At 44.1% G+C, this 25,771-nt stretch overlaps 1 protein-coding gene across 1 annotated transcript in view; it reads left to right on the top strand.

The window, feature by feature from the left end:
* Positions 1–25,771, top strand: part of UTP20 (UTP20 small subunit processome component) — a 67,925-nt gene that overhangs the window by 27,879 nt on the left and 14,275 nt on the right. The window contains exons 27-48 of the mRNA XM_050900422.1: positions 501–709; positions 5,524–5,667; positions 8,663–8,742; positions 10,261–10,487; positions 11,475–11,619; positions 12,065–12,152; positions 13,525–13,668; positions 14,289–14,339; positions 14,431–14,583; positions 15,128–15,283; positions 15,662–15,802; positions 16,719–16,856; positions 18,164–18,303; positions 18,821–18,900; positions 19,747–20,036; positions 20,526–20,665; positions 21,153–21,309; positions 22,109–22,207; positions 22,820–22,987; positions 23,690–23,856; positions 24,798–24,939; positions 25,245–25,361. Of these exons, the coding sequence (XP_050756379.1) occupies positions 501–709; positions 5,524–5,667; positions 8,663–8,742; positions 10,261–10,487; positions 11,475–11,619; positions 12,065–12,152; positions 13,525–13,668; positions 14,289–14,339; positions 14,431–14,583; positions 15,128–15,283; positions 15,662–15,802; positions 16,719–16,856; positions 18,164–18,303; positions 18,821–18,900; positions 19,747–20,036; positions 20,526–20,665; positions 21,153–21,309; positions 22,109–22,207; positions 22,820–22,987; positions 23,690–23,856; positions 24,798–24,939; positions 25,245–25,361 (3,176 nt within the window). The remainder of the gene's footprint in view (positions 1–500; positions 710–5,523; positions 5,668–8,662; positions 8,743–10,260; positions 10,488–11,474; positions 11,620–12,064; positions 12,153–13,524; positions 13,669–14,288; positions 14,340–14,430; positions 14,584–15,127; positions 15,284–15,661; positions 15,803–16,718; positions 16,857–18,163; positions 18,304–18,820; positions 18,901–19,746; positions 20,037–20,525; positions 20,666–21,152; positions 21,310–22,108; positions 22,208–22,819; positions 22,988–23,689; positions 23,857–24,797; positions 24,940–25,244; positions 25,362–25,771) is intronic.

Genomic DNA, 25,771 nt, shown 5'->3' with positions numbered 1-25,771 from the left:
TGGTACTTCCTGACCTGCAGAGATGTGGGAGGATAAATGCACTTAGTACTGTTATGTGCTTCAGTTTGTCTCTAACAGTGCCTTGGACGGAAGAAGGATGAAAGTAAACTTTTGGTAAGGACTGGGATTCCCCTGAGCTTTTCATTACAAAGCATGATTGCTCTGATTTACAGGTCCAAGGTCAGAAAAACTGAATGACTTGCCACAGCTGTGCAAGTAAGCTGTAGCAGGCCAGGAATGAGCAATCGCTGGCATTGTAGTCTAGCTTGCGTATGATGGCAATAAACAGAGGTTGTAAAGTGCTCTGATACTGTAGTGGTGGGAGACGTCTGATGGTCACAGAGAGATGGAGAAGCAGAGCTGTCCTTATTTTAAAAGCTGAATGTGAGGATCTGTAATTTAGGGCCAGATTATACTATTTTTCATTGAAAATTATTTTTGATATTGGGTATCTTCATGGTGCTTCTCTAGATAAATTGCTGTCCCTTTGCCTATTGCAGGGCCTTGCCAGACTGCAGTGCTTCGAAGTATGTCAGAGCTGGATTTAGCTAAAGTCCTGCCTCTTGGGCGTCAGCATAGCCTCTTCAACGGTCTCGAAGTTGTGTTGAAAAACATGGGACACTTGATCCATCAGTACCTGCCTGAAATTTTACAGATTCTGCTCTGCATGACGGCTGTGGTATCATGCATCCTCCAGCAAAGAGAGAAGGTACAATATACAAACGATATACAAACAAACATGTAAATTAAATTCCTTTCCCTCCTCCTCCCCTTAGCTTGCACATGTACACACACCTTCACTGGTTCAGGTAAAGATAAGTTTAATGCCAGCATGGAGTGAAGCTTAGCAATTAGATGTCGGTCAAAACAGAGGCCAATGATATTTGTCTGAAAGTGCTATAGGGCTCAGGCAGTGCAGGCGGAGTTAATGTATTTAGAAAGCTGCTTTGGACTGCATTTTTGTTTGAGTTACTGAAGAGAGAGCTGGAGGTGATCTCTGTGTGTTGCTGTCGTGGTTTAACCCCAGTCAGCAACTAAGCACCACGCAGCCGCTTCCCCCTCCCCCTCCCAGTGGGGTGAGGAGGAGGAAAGCAAAGGAAAAAAAGTAAAACTCGTGGGTTGAGATAAGAACAGTTTAATAACTAAAGTAAAATATAATACTAACAATAGTAATAATGAAATATAATAATAATAGTAATGAAAAGGAATGCAACAAAAGAAGGGGGGGGGGAAGAAAAAAACCAGTGATGCACAATGCAATTGCTCACCACCCGCTGACCGATGCTCAGTTAGTTCCCGAACCACGATCCGCGCCTCCCGGCCAGCTCCGCCCTGTTTATATACTGGGCATGACGTTCCATGGTATGGAATACCCCTTTGGCTAGTTCAGGTCAGCTGCCCCGGCTCTGCTCCCTCCCAGCTCCTTGCACACCTGCTTGCTGGCAGAGCACAGGAAGCTGAAAAGTCCTTGGCTTAAGATAAGTGCTACTTAGCAACAACTAAAACATCAGAGTGTTATCAACATCATTCTCACACTAAATCCAAAGCACAGCACTGTACCAGCTACTAAAAAGAAAGTTAACTCTGTCCCAGCCGAAACCAGGACAGTTGCTACCTGCCTGCTCTGTGGAGAGATGGGCATGAGGGAGAGCTAAGTGATTTGTTGCAAGGACATAACAAGATCTTATGGCTGGAAGTTGAAACTGGCCTTAAAGATGTAGTTTCTTGGCTGCAAGGATAAAACGTGAGCAGGGGAAGGAGAGGATTTAAAGTTCCTTGCCTGAGGACTTCAGAGCAAAACTTGTCTTTGAGGTGTTTTGTTGCAGTGCTAGACGCCAGGGGAGCTCAGCATTGTGGATGATCACAGTGATTATCTACAGTGATTGTCTCCTGTCATGGGACACAGGGAGAAGACGGCTACCAGCCATGCTTTCAGCACACTAGAAGCATGTTCAGCTCTGTATCGGGAGTAGTCATGCTAATCCAGTGTCACAATTTGGGTCTCAGCCAGGTATCTGCAGAGCACTGCAAACGTTTTGCTTGCTATGCAATGGCTGTACATGCAGAAAGGGTCAGACGAGGAAAACATTCTATTAAAGATTGGCTGCACCTAAAGATGGGACATGTTGGCTTATGGCTGCCCTGTGCCCAGGAGAGCAGCGCAGAGATCCCTGAGCTCTAGCCCAGCTAGCTCAGGGGGTCTGTTGCCAGCCATTTGGAAGCTATGACATTGAGCCCGGCTTTTCTGTCTTTCTGAAACCAGTGCCTTTGCCAGGCTTCAATCCAAATAGGAAAAGGAAGGCTGAGTCTGGTCTGGTGCAGAGCCTGATCGTGTATTAGGTGCAAAACAAGCAAACTGCACAGTCATCATCATCACTGCGGCGTTGAAAGGAATGATGAGATGATAGACTGAGCAAGTGGTGTGTTGAAAGGAATTATGTGATGATAGACTGAGCAAGTGGTGTTAGGTATTGTTTTGTCACCATGCACATGTTCTTGCCAAGACCGATCTGTGAGCATTCGAGGTTAGAACTTGCCTTGAAAACAATCCATCAAACAAAGCAAGCCCTTGCAGTCAGGCGGCATCCAGGGTCCCATAGTTGCCTGCAGGCTGCACAGAACCTTGTAACTGTCTTCATTTATGAAGAGGATGAGCAAATTTTAGGACAGCAGCATCCCACAGTCTGACTTAAGCAATGGATTGTATGTGCCTACATGTTTTAAACTGGGAAAGGAGTTTTAAAAGCTGCTTGCATTCATTGCTGGGATAGTCACATTTTGCCAGGGTCACTACAGTAATCCTGTCGTCGTTGTGTAATGTGCGGAGTGACAGTCTGTCATTTCTCTGAACTTAATTTAGGACTTCATTAGCCTGTGAGATGTTAAAAGCTCAAGGAAGAGTGTGAGTAATCTCTTTATCTTGGCTAATGATTAGAAGACATTCTTGGAGTTTGAGAGTAATTTATTGCAGGCTGATACTGCCTGGAGAGTTAAACATGAACTTTGACCATTTTAAGCCAAGTTATTAGTTTACCATTTCCTACTGATTGTGTTCAGTATTGAGTTTCTTTGTCCTCTCAAAGACTTCATCTCAGAAGACTGCTCTTATGGCGATTGAACAGTGGGAGACCCAAAATTATTTTGTTTGGGGGTCACCATTAGCAATAGCAGCCTGGTTTGCGCTCTCTTTGGCCCTTCAAGCAGCTCGTTTGCTGTCTGGAAGCTGATTGCACACCTTTAGTACTGTCATGGTTTAACCCCAGCCAGGAACTAAGCACCACGCAGCCACTCGCTCACTCCCCCCACCCAGTGGGATGGGGGAGAGAATCGGAAAAAAGAACCTCGTGGGTTGAGATAAAGACAGTTTAATAGGACAGAAAGGAATGAAAAATAATGATGATAATAATATGACAATAGTAATAGTAAAAGAATTAGACTATACAAAGCAAGTGATGCACAGTGCAATTGCTCACCACTCGTTGACTGATGCCCAGTTACTTCCCAAGCCGCGATCCACCCCTTCCAGCCAACTCCCCCAGTTTATATACTGGGCATGATGTCATATGGTATGGAATAGCTCTTTGGCCAGTTTGGGTCAGCTGTCCTGGCGGTGTCCCCTCCCAGCTTCTTGTGCCCCCTCCAGCCTTCTTGCTGGCTGGGCGTGAGAAGCTGAGAACTCCTTGACTTAGTATAAACACTACTTAGCAACAACTGAAAACATCGGTGTGTTATTGTCCTGGTTTCAGCTAGGATAGAGTTAATTTTCTTCCTAGTAGCTGGTATAGTGCTGTGTTTTGGATTTAGTAGGAAAATAATATTGATAACACACTGATGTTTTTAGTTGTTGCTAAGTAGTGTTTATACTAAGTCAAGGATTTTTCAGCTTCTCATGGCCAGCCAGCAAGAAGGCTGGAGGGGGCACAAGAAGCTGGGAGGGGACACCGCCAGGACAGCTGACCCAAACTGGCCAAAGAGCTATTCCATACCATATGACATCATGCCCAGTATATAAACTGGGGGAGCTGGCTGGGAGGGGTGGATCGCGGCTCGGGAAGTAACTGGGCATCAGTCAACGAGTGGTGAGCAATTGCATTGTGCACCACTTGCTTTGTATAGTTTAATTCTTTTAGTATTACTATTGTCATATTATTATTATCATTATCATTGTTTTTCATTCCTTTCTGTCTTATTAAACTGTCTTTATCTCAACTCACGAGGTTTTTTTTTCCGATTCTCTCCCCCATCCCAGGGGTGGGGGGGAGTGAGTGAGCGGCTGCGTGGTGCTTAGCTGCCGGCTGGGGTTAAACCACGACAGTTATCAACATTATTTTCCTACTAAATCCAAAACAGCACTATACCAGCTACTAGGAAGAAAATTAACTGTCCTAGCCGAAACCAGGACAAGTACCCATTCAGCACAGCTTGGGAGGTCCTGGGCAAGAGCACGTTTGGTTCCTTTTCCACCATCTCCTGTTTGTCTTTTTACCTGTGATTTTGGGTGCAAAGGGAGTATAGAAGTGTATTGCATGGTAGAGGGTAGTGTCTTCAGAAGTCTATAGGTACATCAAATAAAAAAAATTATGATGTCTTTCAGTGAGGCTTTGACACCAAAGCTGCTTTGCAAAGTAAGAGATAAAAGTGCTTGTTCTGTGTGGTGGATCATGATATGTACTGGAGGCCCTGAGGAACTCAAGACATAGCTGCAGTCTTGGACAGCAGCCTTTATTTGCTCTGATGTGGCTGTCTTGTTTCTGAGACTGGAGTTCAGTACCTCTGCACTGTGGAGCTACCTCACGTGTTTGTGCTGTGAGCTGCATTGCACAGTATGGAAATAATTTAGGTTACTCAAGTCAAGACTCTTCTCAGGGAGAAGAGCCAGAATGCAGCAGTGCATGAATAACTTCATGATTAGCTGTGTGGCTGATTTCCTTACTGAAATGTTTTCCCCAAGAAAGGCTATGGAACGTAACCGCTAAATGGGTACAGGAAGCATCCTTCTGTATCGAAATGCTATACTCCCCCCCGCACCGTTGGAGGAGGTGATTCACGTTCTTGTCTTCTCTATTCCTCCCCCTTCTCCTAGTGTGTTGATTTCTTTCTTCCCAGTAGATCTCAGTGTGCAAAGTACAACTTCCCTTTCGAGAGCTGATTTGGGTCCTTTGCTGTGTAAAACAGAATTATTTAAGTGTCAGAGCTGGAAATGTAACTGTGGTGTAGCTTTCTGCATTTTGTCCAAAAAGGGCAGGTGCTACTTCAAACCTGTCAGCATGGATTTTCATGAGCTGAAGGAGTCCTGTGTAACTGACTCGGTGCAGGAACAGGCACCTCTTAGAAAAATTTAGCTGCGAGAGGTAGATTGCTACTGTGAACAAGTTACAGGAGAAAACAGAAGAACATTGTGATAGTTCCAGCAAAGGTTGTATCTGTGGTCAATGAATTACTGTATTTAATTTCAGAGCAAGTAGTTAGTAGTTATTCTGCAAAGGTCTTACTGGGGTTTTTTATTTTGTTTTGTTTTTACAGGTCCAACCTAGGTTGATTAATCCACTGAAGAATTTGAGACGTCTTGGACTCAAGCTTGTGGTGGAGTTTTTTTCTGATTATGAGACCTACAGCTTTAGTGTGGAAGAGATTGATGCAGTTTTCCATGCAGTGGTATGGCCTCAGGTAAGTATTTCTTGTTCTTCCAAACAGCTTGCATGTAACATGTACCATGCAGAGAACTCCAGCTGCACTGGAGTCTGTCCCATCAGCTATGTCCGTCACAAGATTGGATGCAGCCTCAGACAGATTCTGGCATTCTGATGCGTCTGTGCAAGGCCAGTTTCTTGGCTCATATCTGAGCCTGAAATAATCAAGTCACAGGCTAAAGTACAAATTAATTCATCTGAATAAAATGGATGCCATTTCTTTGTTCTTTAACCACAGAAGTAGACTTCTTCTGTGGATGCTTCAGGGAAGCAAAATAATACTAGTCACTTCTAGGTGCACTTTGCTACTTTTCTGTGTGACAGTTATTGGGCCTGTGGTAGGGGACTGCAGAAACAAATGTTGCTGCAGGAAAGGAAGGACACAGCAGGGTCTGTCAGTGGGCTGTGTGCCTGCCTTGTGGGATTCCCATGTGAGCACAACGACAAAGCACAGGGTTGTGGCCTTTATCAGAGAAATTCAGATCACCTTTGTCGTGGTTTAACCCCAGCCGGCAGCTAAGCACCATGCAGCCGCTCACTCACTCCCCCCCACCCCTGGGATGGGGGAGAGAATCAGGGAAAAAAAACCTCGTGAGTTGAGATAAAGACAGTTTAATAGGACAGAAAGGAATGAAAAACAATGATAATGATAATAATAATATGACAATAGTAATACTAAAAGAATTAAACTATACAAAGCAAGTGGTGCACAATGCAATTGCTCACCACTCGTTGACTGATGCCCAGTTACTTCCCGAGCCGCAATCCACCCCTCCCAGCCAGCTCCCCCAGTTTATATACTGGGCATGATGTCGTATGGTATGGAATAGCTCTTTGGCCAGTTTGGGTCAGCTGTCCTGGCGGTGTCCCCTCCCAGCCTCTTGTGCCCCCTCCAGCCTTCTTGCTGGCTGGCCATGAGAAGCTGAAAAATCCTTGACTTAGTATAAACACTACTTAGCAACAACTGAAAACATCAGTGTGTTATCAATATTATTTTCCTACTAAATCCAAAACACAGCACTATACCAGCTACTAGGAAGAAAATTAACTCTATCCTAGCTGAAACCAGGACAACCTCTGAGTTGGGAAAATGCACTATTGTGAGAGGAAGAGAGAACACACAGTACTTGAAATGAAATTGTGCTGGCTGTGTCAGTGCACTGGGCTCTGAGGTTATCAGGGAATGCATGTACCAGCTGCTGGGTTGTCTCTGCTCTAAAGGCAGTCACCTCCACCCTAAGGGTAACTGAGCAGGATGGGCTGACTCCAACAGAGCTCTTCCACTGAGGCTTTTGAGGTATCCAAATGCCCAACTTCCTTGTAGCAAAAAAGGCTGTCAAAGAGCACCAAGAGTTGCTGCTGTGGTCTATGAAACCCCAGATCTGCTTCTCTAGACATTGTGTTTGTTTACTCCTACCCTGTTTCTCTGCTCTACCAGTAACAATATGTGATGTGTAGTATGGGTATGTGGACAAACAGTAGATAAAATAGTTTCAGGCAGTGCATATAGCTCTGTATTTCACTGGGCTGAGCAACAGGGAGTTGTACGGTCCTGGTTTGTCCATGGAATCTTTTCAAGGCCAGGGTGCCACATGGGCAAAGCAGTGAACTTTTACTGCAGTCCCAGAGCAGTTCAAGGATGTGGTTCAGGCTTTAAGTCAGCAAAGCACTTAATGCTTTCGGGGAGCGTTGTGTTTGGAAACGCTGAGTAAATCTGAACAAGAAGTAAAATTGTTGTTAAATAGTTAGAATTCTTGTTGTCCCTACAAATGTCAGGAAGACAGAGCTGGTTTTGGAGCTTGGATGGTAGTATGATCCAGAAGCTCCCTCTAGAGGGAGTCTCTACCAGTGAACTCCATGAAGATTTGGTTTTGGCAGAAGAATCGTTCCAGTTGTGTGCTTTCCTTTTTTAAGGCTATGGAACTGAGGTGTATAAAAACTTGCGGAGGGGGCGAATTGTTTTAAGCCTGTTGTACTTGGAACTGGAGTTTGCTGCAGAGGCTCAATATCGTTAGCCTGCACAGCAGCATTCCTGCAAGATTGGAGTAACAGTTTACTCATCATTGTACATCATTCAGAAAAGCTCTGTGTTATGCAGAGCAATAACATTACCAGCCTTTGGGGGCAGGAGAAGCAGCTTTCTAAGACCCTCGCTATGACGGTCAGACCTGCCTGCTTTTCTGTTATGCTCAGGTCTTGAGCCCAGACTGAGCTAGTCCAAACCTCACATGCACCATCCTGGCTATTGCCCCTGAATGCACTGGAGCCTCCTCTGCCTGTGTGTTCACTAACAGTGCCCTGCTGACAGTCCAGCTGTGGTCAGGGTGGAAACCCAGCTGTGTGACTTGCGTGCAGCCTGTTGGGTTGCGGCGTGGCAGAGAGGATGGAGCCAGACCTGTGCACTGGGTCTCTTTTGCCTGTGTCTGGTCTTGTGAAGGAGCAGTAGCTACTGTGTGGGGCTTAGGCTGGGCAACTCTTAGGTGGGGTTGTTTTGGACGCAGAATCCTGTTAGGAGATCCCATTCCTGGGGTGCGGTGCAGTGCTCGAGCCTCTCCCTGAGCAGAGAGGGTGCTTTTATGGCAGCGAGGCCATGGAGACATAGAGCAGATGCTGGAATGGCAGGTGCTGCGGCCAGAGCATAGGAAGTGTAGGAGGAGTGAGTCTTGGGTGTTGCGCTTCAGAGCTCATAAGTATGTGCGGGAGAGGTTGCTAGGTCTCTGCAGCAAATGTGAGGCTCCGTGGGGAGCCAGTTTCAAGGGGAGGGCAAAAATGGTAGCTGGAATAGTGTATAAATAGGAGTAAGATAATCTAAGAGTGATTCCACAAATATTGAGGAAGCTGGAAAAATGATGATGAAATTACTTTCTAAAAAAAGGTAAACTAGATTGTAGTGAGGTTTTTGTTAGAGATGAGGTTTTTAAGTGGCTTTACCTACTCATGTTGCATTGATATCTGATTTTTATCTCCTTTAGGTCTGCAGATTGGCTTCAGAGAGTCAGTATTCTCCAACTTTTCTGCTCAAACTCATTCACACCTGGAGTAAGAATCCCAGGTAAGTGTTCTTCTTGCAAAGAAGCATAAGTGCTTCTCCTGAGTACACAAAATTCAAGGAAAAAAGAGCACACTAACAGGTTATGCATAACTGTGTCAAAACCTGTATGTTCTTTTTCCATTAGACTGTTATTCTTTTGATAGCAGTCCAGTTGCACTTGGGAAGCTTTCCAATTTATGCAATTACTCTTTTTAGTGGGCTGCTTTTCCCGTATATTTACAACTAAGCATATATGTAGCCCAAACCCAGCTGACAAGTGAGGAGGAGGGCTGACTTCTTAGAATATGTCTGTGTCTTGACCAATGGTCATGGTTTAACCCAGCCGGCAACCAAGCACCATGCAGCTGCTCGCTCACTTCCCCCCGGTGGGATGGGGCGGGGCAGAGAATCGGAAGAGTAGAGGTGAGGAAACTTGTGGGTCGAGATAAAAACAGTTTAATAGGTAAAGCAAAAGCCACGCATGCAAGCAAAGCAAAGTAAGGAATTCATTCGCCACTTCCCATCGGCAGGCAGGTGTTCAGCCATCTCCAGGAAAGCAGGGCTCCATCACGCATAAAGGTTACTTGGGAAGACAAACGCCATCACTCCGAATATCCCCCCCTTCCTTCTTCTTCCCCCAGCTTTATATGCTGAGCACGATGTCATATGGTATGGAATACCCCTTTGGTCAGCTGGGGTCAGCTGTGCCAGCTGTGTCCCCTCCCAACTTCTTGTGTGCCCTCAGCCTCCTCGCTGGTGGGGTGGTGTGAGAAGCAGACAAGGCCTTGACTCTGTGTAAGCACTGCTCAGCAATAACGAAAACATCCCTGTATTATCAACACTGTTTTCAGCACAAATCCAAAACATAGCCCCATACTAGCTACTATGAAGAAAATTAACTCTACCCCAGCCAAAACCAGCACACCAATGACTTCTTAGTCTTGGGAGGTGGGAAGTCAGTTTTACAACGTATCATTTCATTCATGTTTTTTGCTTGCCTGTTTCTTTCTAGTTTATGAAAGAATGTGGGCAGGTTCAGCACAGAATCTGTAACTGAGATTCTGATACTGAAAGTTTTGAGAGCTTTTTTTGATGCAGACACTGTGAGAAATTCCAACTCAGCTGTCCTGAGTGATTTTTGCCTCTTCCACAGACTCACTGCTTTTCCTTTGCTAAAGTATCCAGTATCTGTTTTAAGACACATCATTTGTAGGCATGAAGAACTTGTATACAAAATTCTGTAAAAAATGGTATTGGATCATTAGGTTAGGAGCAGACTAACAGGAGACTTGGACAAACATCTGTGGAGAAAGGGTTAGTTGTAGATGATGCTATGTTGAAGCAGGAAAAGGGACTTGATGACCTCTCAACCTCCATTCATTCTATTTTTCATGACATAGTCGTTCTGTGATTTTTTTGTGCTTTTTCCTTGTTTGAAGTAGAAGGCAGTCTATCTTTTTGTGTGACTTTTTGCACAAAAGAATTATAAAGTTCTGAACTTAAATTTTCAGCCAACCTTTTTTATAATCTTTCTATCAGGTATTTCCCCTTGCTGGCCAAGCAGCAGCCAGGTCACCCAGAGTGTGATATACTGTCAAACGTGTTTGCTGTGCTGTCGGCCAAGAATCTGTCTGAGGCCACATCCAGTCTTGTGATGGACATAGCTGATAGCCTTCTCAACAGCCCAGATTTTGAACCCACGGAGCAGGTTTCCAGTTTGAGCGTGGCTGACTGTGTTGTCACGGTCACTGGAGACGTGACAGAAGGTATGCCTGCATAAGAGTTGAGACACCTGTTGGGTGCTTTGGATGGAGGTGTTAGATTATGATGAGATTGTCTTTGCACTGGCTGAGAATACCGGGGAAGGAGACCTCTCAGTGGAGATGGGAACGTCAATGTACAAATTTGTCTTGGCATGCTCAAGAACTGTAAAGTCCTGCTTGTCTAATGACTGGTGAGATCCACATTTGAGTGTCAGGGTCCTGAGCATGGAGAAATTCCTTATGAAGAAGGAAAATGTTTGTGGTGTTGACCCGTTTTGTCTGTGAAGCTTTGGCTGATAAGATAACTTCAAGAACTGCATTGCTGACTTGACTCTGAGCCTAACGTCAAGTTTTATATAAAGTCCCACTTCCCGTATGCGCATGGTCATGTATCACTTTGATGTTTAGTCTGTGCTCCCTGACAAGAAAGACCTGCCATTGATTGTTTTTATCTTTGAGTGGTAGTAGACAGGAAGGGTGGTATGCTGTGTTTGATGCTGTGGAGCCATCTTTCACCTGTAACACTCAAAGGTAGTGGAAAGGAGAGCACTTGTCACTGTGCCCTTGTTATGGCAGCTTTGGTTTGTACAAGAGGTCAGTGGTAGAATAACGAAAACTACATCTATAAATGCTCCAGCCATTTTAGGAGACGGTTACTACCTTTGAGGAATGGCCTTGCTACCTTTTGATAAGCCCACACTTACTGGGGCTGTTACTGAAATCTGTGAGGGGAGCTTTTATTCTCTGTGTGTGCTTTCTTTGGTCCCAGCTCCAACATGTTAGACTTGGTCTCAGCAAGTGCTGGTGCATGTTCCTAGCAGCCAGCTGCCCTGCACATTCATAGCTCCCATTGATTTTTTTTTTTTTTTTTTCTTCCACTGATGAAACCTCCTTTGTCTGCGTTTCCCCCTTTGTTTGTGTGGGGTTGGATCTCCCTTCTGTTGCTTGCAGCACAGAGTTGGGTGTTGCTAACTGTTGTATCCCTTACAGAGACCCTCAGCCTAGGTTGCCGCTTGGTTCTGCCTCATGTTCCTGCCATACTTCAGTACTTCAGCAAAACAATGTTAAACGTGGAGAAGGTGAAAAAGAAGAAGTATAGAGCTCAAGTCAGCAAAGAGCTGAGTATACTTTCCAAGTAAGTGATTCTTTAGAGCTCAAAACAGTTAAAAAGTTGGAAGGAGGCAGGAAGAAAGAGGCTTTTTGTAATAGGTTCCAAATTAAAAAACATTATGTCTCAAACTATTTAAATTTAGAACAGTTGAAAATACCTGGATCTGTCATTGACCTTGCAAGTTGCTGGTGACTGAGGCAAAAAGTTTTCAGAAATTGATTCTAGCTGTTTCTGTTGCTGGTACTCAAAACCAGTGCCTCTTGGGGGTAGGAAAAGGTACAGAAGTGCCCGCAGTCATGTGGAACTGAATACTTGGGCTGATACTATGATTTTGGTGGGTACACTCTATTAGCCTGGATGGGCTGCCAAAGCCCTGGGATATGGCACTAGTGCTGACCGAGTTCTTCTTTGCTCTATATTGGCGATTGGATTGATATAAAGTAGTAAATTACCTTGTCTCATTGTGCAGGATCAGCAAATTTATACAAGAAAAGAGTCAGAATTCAGTGCTTGTGAGCCTTCTCCTCCCTTTCCTTTATCAGAGTAACATGGAGCAGGTAGGTAGAAATTACTTCCCCCCCCATTAAATGTATGTTTTTCTTTTAATAAAGTATATTTGTTTAAGATGCAGTTAAAAGTCTTATTAAGTACATGCCATTTCTCATGATTAGCCTGAAATCAAGTCTTCATGTGTCTGTAGTCTGCTCAGAACGCTGTGCCATTGTGTGTTGATGTGTACGAGTCACTGGATACTTTGCAGGGGTGCCAGTGCCCAGACTGACTCTGTTCCCCCTTTTCATGGGGAAGGTCTGCAGAAGTTTTTACGCAGTCTTTACCTTCTTTGCCACTGTAGTCAATCCACCAAATTCCTTGCAGTGTTTGAAATAAAAACTCTTCTTCACTGTGGATTTTATGCACCCGAAATCCAAAGCCACAGCATCTGGGCAGCAATGTGAATACATATGGTTGAGTACATGCTGTGTAATGGACAGTGCTATACTGGTCTGTTGCAAGATGAAAGGCAAACATTGTACAGTACTATTAACATGCTCTCATATCTCCTGCTTCCATTCTGTTCTCCTTCCACTCTTAAGGAATCCATCTGTGGCTACAGAAGTGTATCTCAGAACTGAAACTTCCCTAAAATCCTAAATTCCTCAGGCATGCAAAGCATATGGGCTGCAGTTGAAGGAAGCAGAGCTCTCCATGGCTTAGTCTTTTGTAAACTGTTAAATAAATCAAGCACTGAGGATATTGGTAGGCTATTTTGTCTGGGCTTCCCTCGCTGCCAAACCTTGTTTTCAGAAATATAGTCCCATCCACAATGAATTAATCTATTGATTATTCAGCTTGATTGCCTGAATCCTTGGATCAAGGCTGGGTCTTGTTTTTCTTAAAAGACATGCAGTTGCTCAATGAGAGATTTTGGGTTTGCAGAAAGAACTGCTAGGCAGCAACCTGTAGCTTCTGCTTTGCAAGTGGTCATTTAATTGTTCACAGAGGATCCTTGGTTTTTAAATCTGTGAATCGTTAGGGGACCATATATGATTTCCATTCAGGGAGATCATACAAGTATATGGTGCTGTTAATGTTCGTTTCACAGGTTAAAGAAAGACTGCTTTTTAAAGCTCTATTAGTTCTCCTGACCTTTGAGTCATTTGAAGAAAGACACAAAAAAGAAATCTTCATTGTGATGGCACTCTTCTCTAACACTGTGCATGTGTCTAATTGAAAGGTTGCAAGTGCTTCTGAGAGATTTGATGATTGCATTGAGTGTGTCCTCCTAGTTCTTTGTTCTCATTCAGTATCTGTGATCTGAGTAAAATACAGCAAAGTGGTTAAGTTCACTCTGTCTTGAAATATTTCTCAAGGAAATGAAATAATCTCGTGAGGTTTCAGTATTTATTGGCAGTTATCTGTCTGTTTCAGAGTACAGAGATTGACATTCTGGAGACAGTGCAGAACTTGCTGAGGCATTGCTCAAACCCTACAAGCTTTCTCAAACCACTGGCAAAGCTTTTTTCCGTCATCCAGAACAAACTGTCTCGACATAAGTTGTGCTTGGTATTTCAGGTATTGCATTTTTATGTGTCTTTCTCTGCTTTTTTTTTACTTAAGAGATCAAGAACAAAATAAATAGCAGTATTTATCTTTGTTGTACATGAGCTTAAAAACCTTTTTAATCTACATCATCTGTTAAGTGATAGTGACAGAATTGTATATGATAGAAATTAATGAGCTGTACGAAGCATTGTAAAAGTTTTGGCTTACAGCCTGGTTGATGCGAGCATCACCAGGATTCTTTTCATTACTTCATTACTTCATCTGTAACGAATCCTACATCTTTATGAGGTAAGAATGGATTTCAGCGTCCTGAAGATTATTTTTATTTGTATTCTTTCTCACAGATTTATAGCAGTCAGGCTGTTTTGTACTTCTTTGAAGTGACTTACATAACTTTTTTTTTCAGCAGGAAAACCCAGGAAACACTCAGTGTAGATGTTTAGAAACTTAGGATCTTAAAACACTCATCTTCCAACTTATGGAAGAATGGCTTTTACTAAGCTTCTAACAGGAGAAAGACTGATGCTGTTGCTTCCTTTATTTTTTTGTCTCAAGTGGTAAAGTCTTGAGTTCTCCAAATTTTTAACAACTATAACAGTTAAACTATTTTCTTTTATGTTTGTTTTTAGACTTTATCTGATTTGAACAGTGAATTGAAGTATATTACTGATGTTGTTAAGGTATGCACGGTTTCTTTGCTCACTTTTTTCCCCAACATTGTATTGTCATGTTTCTGGCCTTTTTCATGAACGGCTTGTTGCTCTCTCTTAGCTGAATGCCTTTGATCAACGACATCTCGACGATATCGACTTCGATGTACGTCTGTCAGCGTTCCAGTCAATCACAGCCCACATCAAGGAAATGCAAGCAGTGGATATCGACTTCCTCATCCCTGTTATGCACAACTGCTTCTATACCATCCAGGTTGGCTGAATGTTCCTTCTCTTGCTTTGTGCACCGTGTGTCCATGACGAATCTAAATTCCAGATTATTTCCATTGGCTGTTTTTTGACACTGCAAAACATTCAGAGAGCATATTTGAGTTTTCTTACAAACACTTGGTTTTAAGTTTTGTCTGCTTGCCTTTTCATGTGTGTGTCCAGAAGGGCAAACACAGTGCAGCAAGAAGGCTCACCCAAACACACTGCACCTTTCTGTCAGTGAGCCCTGGAACTGTTCGGTCAATTTGTACTATATAAAAGGTATATTACAGTCTTGAAAGGCTGCTTTTCTGTTTGTTGCAGCATGTTCTGATTGTGTGGGCCTGCTGGTAAATCTAAAAGGATTTTTCATGATTGGAAGGGTGGGCATTAATTCAGGACTAGAAACTTCTACAGGAATGGTCTCGAGTTACTGTGTCTCTACAGGCCTTGTTATGTTGTGTCCAGTGGTACCATTCAGTCCAGTCTTTTGGGAGAAAAAGGTGTCATATCCAGACTCATGTGGTACAATTTCTTCATCCACTCAGCTAGGGGATATGGCTCTTAGTGACAACGCCAGCCTTTGCTTGACCAGTTTTATCCGCCGACTGGCAGAAGTCAACCACACAGAAGATGACTACAAGGAGCTAATCCAGCACACTCTCCTGGAGTCTGTGAGAAGGGGGCTGAAGAGTAAGACTGAGGTAAGGCAGTGCTATCTGATTACACGTCTCCAGCTGCCTTCAGGAGACCAGGGTATATGAGACATTTTATGGATGAGTTCTCTGAGTCCTTGCTGGGATAAGAAGTGCAGGTACCCACTGTAAAATTACCCTTCCAAAAAGTTATAGAACTCAGCTGTCTTGTGTTTCTTTGCCATTGTGCAGCTTTTCTTAGTTGTAGCTCATTCTTTGGAGGGGATGCTTTAGTTTATGCGTAGTCCAAAATACAGGTGTATTTGCTGTTACCAAAGGATAGGACCTGTTGGCCTGAAACACTTGTAAATGACAGCACTGCTGTTCTGAGGAGTGTGTAGCAACCTCTCTGAGGGATACTTAACGTTCACTGCTTGCTGTTTGCAGAGCATCCAGCAGGACTACACATCATTGCTTTCCTGCCTCATTCAAACGTTCCCAGCAAATCCTGAATTCCGGGATTTGGTCCAATTGACCAACCGCCATGATCCCGACATGGACTTCTTTGAGAACATGAAACACATGCAGGTAAAAGGCAACAGACATTCCCTAGTGCCTCTCTCCCCCTGCCAAAGCAAAAGCATTTTACTGTGGGGTAATGTTTTCCAAAGCATCTATGCGCTGTCTTTACAGAGAAATTGAACCTGTGTCATTAGATATTGTTAGAAAAAAGGGATGTGATCATCGTCACATGGGTGATTGTGAATCAAAGTCATATTTCTATCTAGAAATTTCTTCGGTTTATGATTTAGCAGCACTGGTTTTTTACCACCTCCTAATTTAGCTAAAAGAATTGCTTTCATTTTAAGTGATTGTTCATGATCTTGAGCAGGCAACTCCACATTACAACATGTGTGTAACCCAACCCACAGTCAGCAACAGTGTCCTGAGGATCCTTCTGACATAGGCAGGGAACAGGTCTTTTTGTTTTTTCTAGCTGTTCCCTGCTGCTCTCTGTCTGGAGGCTCTGCAGCCCCTTTTCATTCACAGACCTTTGTAATATAAATGTTGCACAAAGCCTGGTCTCCTGGGTTTTCTTGCAGTATGAAAATGTGGCGTTTCTCCTGCTTTCAGAGGCGCAATCAGAGAGAGCCTTTGCTACATCTGTAGTTATCTGTAGAGTCTACATTTTTTCCTTGTAATTTTATCAAGCCTTACCTTGTATCAGTTGCCTCCCTTGTCTGATACCTGAAGGTGGCACAGTCTTATGATTGTAAATTCACAGTGAAATATCCCATTGAGTTGGAATATTTATGAGGCAAAAGGCTAGTGAAAGCCCAGAGACTGAAGGAAAAGGGCATGACCTGTCCTTGCAAATGACCATAATATGTTTATGTCATTACTTAAAATTGAGGCATTTTCAGAACTGCTGAATGTGTGTGCTCACTCGTGCTAGCTGTGACTCAAGGGCCACCTCATTCACTGTCTTTCATGTTTGGCTCAGATCCACAGGAGGGCACGAGCTCTGAGGAAACTGGCTAAGCAGCTCACTGAAAAAAAACTTGTGCTGTCTTCTAAATCCCTGCAGAACTATGTCATGCCTTATGCTACTACTGCCATTTTTAATGAAAAAATGCTTAAGGTAGGCTTATAAATTGAATGCATCCATTTGAATATTTTCACCTTTCTTGTATACCATTCTCCTTAAAAGACTAACCACTTTAAAAGGCTGATAGGTTTGTGGAGTGAGTGTTCCCCTTTCAGACAAGAGTGCTATGCTTCTTTTGGTGGCAGGAAGAGAGTTTGGAAGGTGCAGATGCAGTCTGGGCCCAATCCTGTATCTGCTAAACCTGTCCCGTTTCTCGAAGGTGGATCTCTTGAACTGTTTGGGGGTTGGGTGTTTTTGGTGGTTTTTTTGCCTTTTTTTTTTTTTTTTACTGGAGGTTACATTTGTTTGCATTTTTTGTAATCAGGTGGTTATTTTTTTTCCCTCTGCCTCCAAACTGCTCTCTTCCTGTTCAGTTGTGAGATTAGTCACTGTTTGGCAGCAGAGTGTGTGTGGTGGGGAGCATAGGCTGTGCCTAGTAATTGAGGTGGGAATAAATACTGTTTTCTCTGGAGGTACGGGGGAACTGCAGGAATCAGCTGAAAACCTCTGAAATCATTAGCAGCTTTGTAATTAAAGTTTGAAGGGTGACATTTTGTTAGTCACTTTCCATACATTTTATTGAAAATATGTGCAGTGAAACTACGTGTAATGTCAATGTGGATAGACTTCCTACTTGTGACTTGGAAAAGCAAGGTTTCACACTTCTGTAGTTCCCTGCACACTATCAGGAGAACAGCAGAGCTGCTTATGTCAGACCAAGCAAATGTCTGATTTGCTTACTGTTAGAAATATTCTTCTGAAGCTGAAACAATTAGAGCTTAGGCACAGGACCCAGCACCTGCAGCCGTACGAACTGTGCCCATCAATAGAGTGGCTGCAGTCACTCTTTGACCAATGGGAAGTAAAATGCATTGATTGAAACCTTGGTGAAGAAACAAACACATTTTATTTCACATCAGAAATGGGTTAATGATGTGTATTTCTAGTTGATCGGTGTAGCCCAGCAGTGTGCCATGTGTCTGTGGTCAGATATCTTGACTGGTTTTTAGTTCTTCACACAATTAGCCCATAGATTTCGTTACGTGAGAAAAGTTAAACGTGCGCAGAAATATTTGGAGGAAGTGCGTCCAGAGATCTGCTTGGTGAGCTGTGATTGATTTTTTTTTTTTTTTTTTTTTTTTTTTTTAACCTGGTGATTGGGAGGAGATCTAAAAGAGCTGAATACCAAGCATCCCCACTAGACAGACATTAGTTCTTCTGACTCTTGTTGCTTTAAGTATGCTTTAGACACATGGTCATCATGAATGCTAACAGCAACTGAATTTCTGTCTTTTGGGCAGCATGAAAATATGGTAACAGCCTCGGTTGAAGTTGTTGGAGCTGTCTGCCGACATCTCTCGTGGTCAGCGTACTTGTACCACTTAAAGCATTTCATCCATGTCCTGCAAACAGGACAGATCAGCCCGAAGCTGGGAGTCAGGTAGGTACTGTGAATGGTGCTGCTCTAGGTTTCTCCAAAGACTGCTAAGGCAAAATCCAGTGTCTTAAGGAGCATCACGTGGATTTTAGCCTCTTCCCTGGGATGAGACATTGCCCACTTTGAGGTGGGCTTGTGAAAGTGGGCATGGCCTTGCAGCCTGCAACTATGAAGGATTAACAGGTCATTACATTCTCGCGCTGTGTCTCACTGAGTGCATGCCAGCATTAGCAGCTTCTGCTTCTGTCAGGATGTCCCTGCTCCTGGGACACCTCCATTGTTCCAGTACCACTGTCTGTGAGGTTTCACAGTGAGCTAGGTCACAGAATGCATCTAGCTGAAAAGCAACCATGTCGTGGTTATTTCCTGGGTTGTTATTTCAGGATAAATCTTATGCTGCAGTGTCACTGAGTCTGAAGTTTTCCAAAAAACACTTTTAAGATTTTCTGTTGTGTTGGTCTGTGCAGCCTCTCCTTTTTGTGCGGAGGGCTGATCTCTCATCGTGTTTTTCCTTCTGCAGCTTATTAGAGACAGTGCTGGAAGCCTTTCACTTTGACCATGAAACGCTTGAAAAGCAGCTTGTGACCATTGACAACCAAGGTGAGCTTTCTGCTCCTGATTGTAGAAACACTAACTGCTCAAAGTGCAGCTAATCGAAATCTTGTGTTTTATTCTGGAGGTCAGCTACTCCCAGCTTTTTATGATGTGCATACTGGAAGCTAGTTTTGACTTGCCTCCTCAGGAGCAATGCAGACTGTCCTCCTGTGTGTTGACAAAGTGAGGAGAGGTAGGGGGAGCCATCTCCACATTACCTCTCCATCCCAGGCCTCCATAAGCCAAAACAGCCCGGGCTGGGTTTATGCAAATCTGGGGGTTCTCCAAGGTCTGTGCCCACCCATGCAGCTGCTGACACATCTGAGTTTTTTGTCCTTGATGTTGGCTGTTCTCATGGTTATCTGCAGCCTAAGAAGGGTGCTGTATGTCCTCGCCTTGCTTCCCCCACCATTTCATAGGAAGAAGTGATATCTTTGGCTTCTTCACCATTGTGGTTACCTATGTTGTGGCCTTTGGGATATTCAGAGGAAGGAGGAGGATATCTCACAGCTGTGCTTGTCGGTACCTTTTGCCTTGTGAAATTCTCAACTGTAAGTGAATGACAGTTCTCTAAGGTTCAAGCACACTGACCTTTGCTAAGCTGTTTATGGAGTTCAGCCAAAGAGTAACCTGGTCTTTGCTTTAAGCCTAGCCCTGAGGGGTAATTATCAGAAACAGGCACGCCAGAGCTTCTCTACCCAGTAAAACAACTCTGATGCTTACTAATTGTTTGGTGTTGCTGATGATAGGTAGGAGCTTTGTCCAGAACAAAGCCATCACAAGAGTCTCTTATAAGGGCTCGATTTTTGTGGCCTCCTATATTTACCTGTGCTTTTGACAATTACTTGACAGAAGCTGCTGCCATGGATCTTGAGCCAGTGGTGGAGGCTGAAGAAGCCATGGAGATGGAGCAGAGTGAAGGGGAAGAGGAGGTGGTTGAGGAAAAGAAAGGGAAAAATCTCCCTGAGGAGCCGGCAGAACCTGAGCAAGCAGCTGAGACATCTGAAGATGCTGAGCAAGTGACCAAACCTGTTTCTTTCTTACCCCGAAATAAAGAGGAGCTGGAGTGTCTGATCAAACACATTCAAGATACAGTTACAGTCAGCATCTTGCCTAAATTGCACAGGTGTATTGTTGCAAAGGTGAGGAGTTGGTATTGGAAAGGTGTTTTGCAGGCCTGTGCTGCTACTATAAAGGTTGGGGTGCTACTTCAGAGCCCAGTGGAAATGCAGCACCTAAAAAAAAAAAGACGCAACTGGAGAGAGACTACCTGAAAGTACAAAAGAGGCTTCATCCCCTTTGTTGTGTCATGGAGATTACTAACAGACCCTCTGGTCAGTGTGAGTGTGGTGTCTTTACTTCCCTGCTGAGAACTGCCTTGAACCACACAAGTGAAACAATTCACTTTGTGCAGCCTGTTGAAAAGTTCTCAGCCACTTGCTAGCACCCAACTTAGCTTCTGTATTGAAAACACAGGCACTCATCTCACCTGTCCTTTAGCTGTCTGGGTTTTTCCTGTAGTCAGCAGAGGATAGCAGCTTGCCTTGTTGGCCTCTTCTAGGGTTTGTTGAGAAAAAGCAGGATTTGTTTATGTATATTAAAAGTGCTTTGTGTGTTGCTCTCTTAAAAAGGTTAAAAGAGACGAGGAACACAAGCTTGTGAAATCCAACGTTGTGAATGATGATGAGGTAGTTCGTGTTCCATTAGCTTTTGCAATGGTCAGAATGATGCAGTGTCTTCCCCAAGAAGTGATGGAAGCCAACCTGCCAAGGTAAATGCTGTCGGAGCTCCTTACAATCTGTTCATCGTGCTGGGAATGAGTTCAGGCACCTTTCTCAAGCTGTGGTTACGTACAAGGCTAAATCCAAGAGGGGCATCCTAACAGTCCTTAAATACTTTTTTTGGAAACTCATTTTCCTCGTGACATTCCCCTCTGTCAGCATTTGACTTCTGTAAAGCTAAGTTTGAAAGGAAGTTGGTAAATCCTTAAGTAAGAACAGAGCTGTGAAGCAAGGTGCAGAGGTAGGGGTGGCAGAGCTGGGGAAAGAATAATGTACAGAAAGAAAGGACAATCAGTAAAATGTCTTGAATGACAGTAGGTGTGTGTATGACTATAAAGCCTTTCTGCGAGGCTGGCTTTGAGTATAGCTCTGGTTGTGAAACAGCCCTGAAAAGCAGCCTCCTTAGCTAGCAGTGTAATTAGTTCTGCTCTGTTTGGGGCAGAGTTTGGGAACTAAGCTATCTATCTCTGTTTCCAGCATCCTGCTGAAAGTCTGCACATTTCTGAGGAACAGATTTCAGGAAATCCGGGACATCGCCCGTAACACCCTCACTAAAATCATGGAAGTGTTGGGAGTGCAGTACCTTCTGTACATCTTAAAAGAGATGCAGTCCACTCTCGTCCATGGGTACCAGGTAATGCTGAAATTCTTCCTCTTCTGCTCTCTGTAGGTTTTTATAATGTGTTAGGAGAAGAATCCAAAGGGAAGTTGCTGCTGAAATTGTTTTGCACTGGTAGAATAGCTTGAAATAATACAAGTAAATACTATTGCTAGTGCCTACATCGGTCTTTGTTATGCCAAGTGTCAAATGAGGGTCTGTACGTGAAGAACTTAGAGTCTAAGCAGGGAAGAAGAGAGGATCTGCGTTCTCCCAGTGAAGAGTTGAGGTATGGAGGTGAAGGATGAATTTCTGGTTCCAATAAGTTTAGTGGAAGTATTTCCAGTAAGGTCATTAGGGCCAAGCATCATCTGAGGTGAGTTGCCACAGAGACTGCACAGACAGTACGTGGTGATGCTAATTGAAGTCTTGCTTCCTAGATCCAGAGCCAAGGCTCTGACTATTAATTCATCTTTCCTCTTTCCACAGTGGTTGGGGTTAAGAATAATTTTCTATGTGAATTACCACAGTGGAATAGCGTGAACTTCTAGCTGCTATAACAGTGAAAGTGCCAATTAGCACAGCCTAAAAATATCAGTAAGAGCACTAGGGAAAGAGGAGATTCCAGCCCTCCTGCCAGTATGTGGAGGAACAGGGGTCTTCTTCCTGCTGCCAGTACATGGATTCTCGTCTTCCCAGTGATTTTTTTTTCCTATAATGAGAGCTCAAGTGCGGTGTGTGAGTTGTGATGTCTCTGCTATGGGAGTCTCCCCATCCAGTATTATTAAAGAAGTCTATGCAGGGGTTTGGAAACATCTGTTCTCTTTTTCTCTAGCTCCATGTGCTGACTTTCACTGTGAACCTGTTACTGAAGGGCCTTACTACCAGGCTCAGTGCTGGTGATTTGGACCCCTGCTTAGATATCCTGATTGAGGTAAAAGCTATTCAAGATTGAAGGAAAGAGCATCATGAAGTGCCTGGGGCAGGTTCTGGGAGGAGAAGGTTTTGTGTAGATTGTCTTGGACTTGGTGGCAAACAGGGCTGATTGTGTGTGTACTGCAAAGGAAGGAGACTGTTTTCTACCAAGGCATCAGCAGACCCCTTGTAGAGTAGCACAGTATCTCTGGGGCTGTATCCTGAGCCCTGCATCCTGAGAGGGAATGGGTTCAAGATTAAGATACCTAACTATGTTTCCCTGTACTCTAAATGGCTGAGCAAGTCAACAGACATCTAGTCAATGCGGTCCACGGAGCTCAGGAGCTCAGCTGGCCACCCAGACGGGGTATATTTGGATGTCTTGGTCTGACTGCAGTCCCGCTCCTTGTATCACAACACCACAGAGGGGTGTGAGAACAGCATCCTCATCTGGTGTGCTCAAACTGGGGTGTTTTATGTTGACAAAGGAAAGGTAGACATGATTTGTGGGAAACCTGGAGAATTGTTTTTTCTGTGAGTGGGGAAAAATAGTGTTGTTCTGCTGCTACTGGAGGAATCTGGCTGTACTTTTCTGCTCCTCTCATTCACTTCTCTTGCTTGATTTCCAAAGATTTTTAACCAAGAGTTGTTTGGGACTGTGGCTGAAGAGAAGGAAGTGAAGGGAATTGTCTCCAAGGTCATGGAAGCGCGCAAGAACAAGAGTTATGATTCCTATGAAATTCTTGGAAAGTTCATAGGAAAGGGCCAGGTGACGAAACTTATTCTGCCACTGAAAGAGGTAAGAAAAGTCAGCCAGAGTCTTTCTTAACTCTGAGCACTCTCAATTCTGTATGGTCTAAAAGAAGCTCCAGAGCCTCCGGATGGCTACTGTGAAATTACGTATATAATCCTGCTTTGGCTTCCCATTTTTCTTTTGGAAAGCAGTATGCACCCAGCTCATAAAATGAGACTTTACTATTGATGTCCAGGGCAGGGAATGGCATTCTGGGAAGCTTTCAACCCCTGCTAGAGAGGAAACATCCCACTATCAGTTCTCCATGCCCTTTCCCTCTGCCAGCTCTTGTTTCCTCTGGAGCTCCAAAGTCCTGCAAGGCTGCTCTGTGGTTTGATCTCTTGTGCATGAAGGAAATGTCACCAAAATGTATTCAGGGTCTGTCCATAATTGCCTTTTCAGAGATGCAGTTTTTTTGAGTTGAGTGAAAGCTCACGCAGAAATGGAGCACTGGTTTGCTCATGAGCTCTGGAGTGTCCTGGTGCTGATAGGTGAACTGGCTGGAGGCTGAGAAGAGGCTGGAGAGAAAGGGAGGGATGTTTGGGCAGAGCTGAGGGGATGGGATGCTGTTCATGTAGAGAGCTGGGGACTTAAGGCAGCACGTGATGAGGGAGGAATTACTCTAGCTTTTCCCATGATTTCTGAATACAGATAGCAGATCATTGCCCTCATGTTGCACTCCTGACTCTCATGGTTGTGCCTTTGCAGATTCTGGAGAGCACCACGAGCTTGAAGATAGTCCGGAAGGTGCATGAGGCACTGCGTCACATCATGGCAGGGCTGATCTTCAATTCAGACATGAACGCAGAATCCCTCCTCCTCCTCAGTCACGGTCTCATCAGTGAAAACTTGCCTCTGCTCACTGAGAAGGCCAAGTGAGTTCCAGGATGTTATCCAGATGGTCTGTTATCAGTTGGGAGGTTTGCTTGCAGAAGTGGCAGCTCTCAAATCCAACCAATCAAATGTATGAGAGTTTCCTTGCTTTCATTTGCTTTTTGTTTTCAATGCAAGTGAATTATTTGGGTAGTCAGAGGGCAAGGAGGAAGCTTGGAAATGGGTGTGAGCACTTGCTGAGTTGATGGGAGTCTACTCTTGCAAGTGCTCAGGGCCTTCAGCAAGGCTTTTTCACCATCTGGTAAGCTGGTATATGCATTTGGGTGTTTGGATGAAGGGACGAGAGGCAGTGTTTAGAAGCGAGCTACAAACTGCCATATAAGAGGTGTTTGGGGTCCTGGACATTTTCATGGGGTCAGGAACAAGAGAAACTGTGGGCTGTCGCTTTATCATTTTGGCGCTGGTGCAGAAGTCAGGGAGAACCATCAGATTTCCTCTCTGTGTCGTGGTGTCACTGCTCAGAGCTGGGTCTGAGTGTCTTGGATTTCCTGTGTTACGTAGGCGGGCTTGCTCTAGGATCTGACAGCTGTTTGCAGACTTCTTGGAGCAGTTTTTATAAGGCATCAGAAATTGAAGTAAATATCAGTAAATGAAGTGCAGTGGGCAGTGGCAGGAGGTATATTTGCTTGAAGGAACTACCGAAGTTGGTCTGTCCACTGAGAAGAAAAAAATGGGGATGTTACGCAAATCAGTGTGCATTTGTTATCTTTGTAATAGTGATATTGTTGTCAAGTCTGAGAGTCCTGTCTGTCATGCTGCTCTCAAGTTCATTTTATTTCATTGTGTTCTGGCTGTGACCTGCTTTTGCTTGCTGTGTGGGTAGCAGCTGAGCACAGTCCAGGTCTCTTCACTCCCAACAGCAAGCTTGTTGTGGAGAGAGCTGAAATCTGAATATTCTCCTTTGCCATACACTGCTTTTCAGGAAAAAAGTTGCCCCTCCTCCAGATCCTCGGCTGCAACCAGAGAGCTGCCTGCTGCTCCAACCCACTCCCACAAGAGGAGGGCAGAAAGCACGTGTCAGCAGCAGGACTAACACATATATCTTGGTTGATTCGGGACTTCGGGTAAGGATCTCCTCAGGTACAAAGCTTTGCAATCAAAATTTTTGTTAAGAGTATTCAAAGGAAGGTATTCTGGATATATTGTGTTAACAACACAGCCACTAGCCTTAACTTTATTTTGCATGTGGTAACTCCAATGGTGCCTCTTAGAGAGCTATAAAAAGTGCTCAGCCTGTTGCAGATATTTGAATGGGATATGGCATAAATTCTACTATAACCTGAATAACCTGAAACAATGTGGGACCTTATGTGACTTATTTGAGTCCCAGCCTGACTTTGAGATGCATGTCCTGTATTTTCTATGCCAGCTGCTGCACATGAGCCTGAAGAGGTCCAAAGTAAATTCTTCTGAGGAGCATGTTTTGGAAATGTTAGACCCTTTTGTTCAGCTGCTTATAGACTGCCTGAAATCTATGGATGTCAAGGTACAGTTCTGAGCTGGAATCTGTCTGTTCTGTCTGTTATACTAAGGGTCCTGCCCACAAATGCCATCTTGCAGTTGATCTGCAAGAGAAGAGAAAGCCATCCAGTTTTCAAACCTGATTTCATAGGTGTGCAGATTAAGTTCTTTGAGGATGTTATCCCAAGGGGGAGGAAGGATTGTGGCTGATGGAGGACTGAGTGCTCTGCCCCTAGTGCTGCAGGTTCAAGTATGGACAAGTTCTCCTGGAGCATGTTCACACAAGGACTTTGCAGACTTCGTAGGCTATCTGTGCGGAGGTTCATGAGGCCCTGTGGCTACTGGGAGCAGTGTTGTCACAACTGTGGTTTCTTTTGATCCAACTCTAATGTCTTTATTCCCAGCACCATAGGCAGCCTCCTTGTTGGGCAGCTT

This window comes from Gymnogyps californianus, chromosome 1 (assembly GCF_018139145.2).
Source record: "Gymnogyps californianus isolate 813 chromosome 1, ASM1813914v2, whole genome shotgun sequence".
NCBI lineage: Eukaryota > Metazoa > Chordata > Aves > Accipitriformes > Cathartidae > Gymnogyps > Gymnogyps californianus.
The sequence above is the reverse complement of the archived record's forward strand: the minus strand, read 5'-3'. Positions and strand labels throughout refer to the sequence as shown.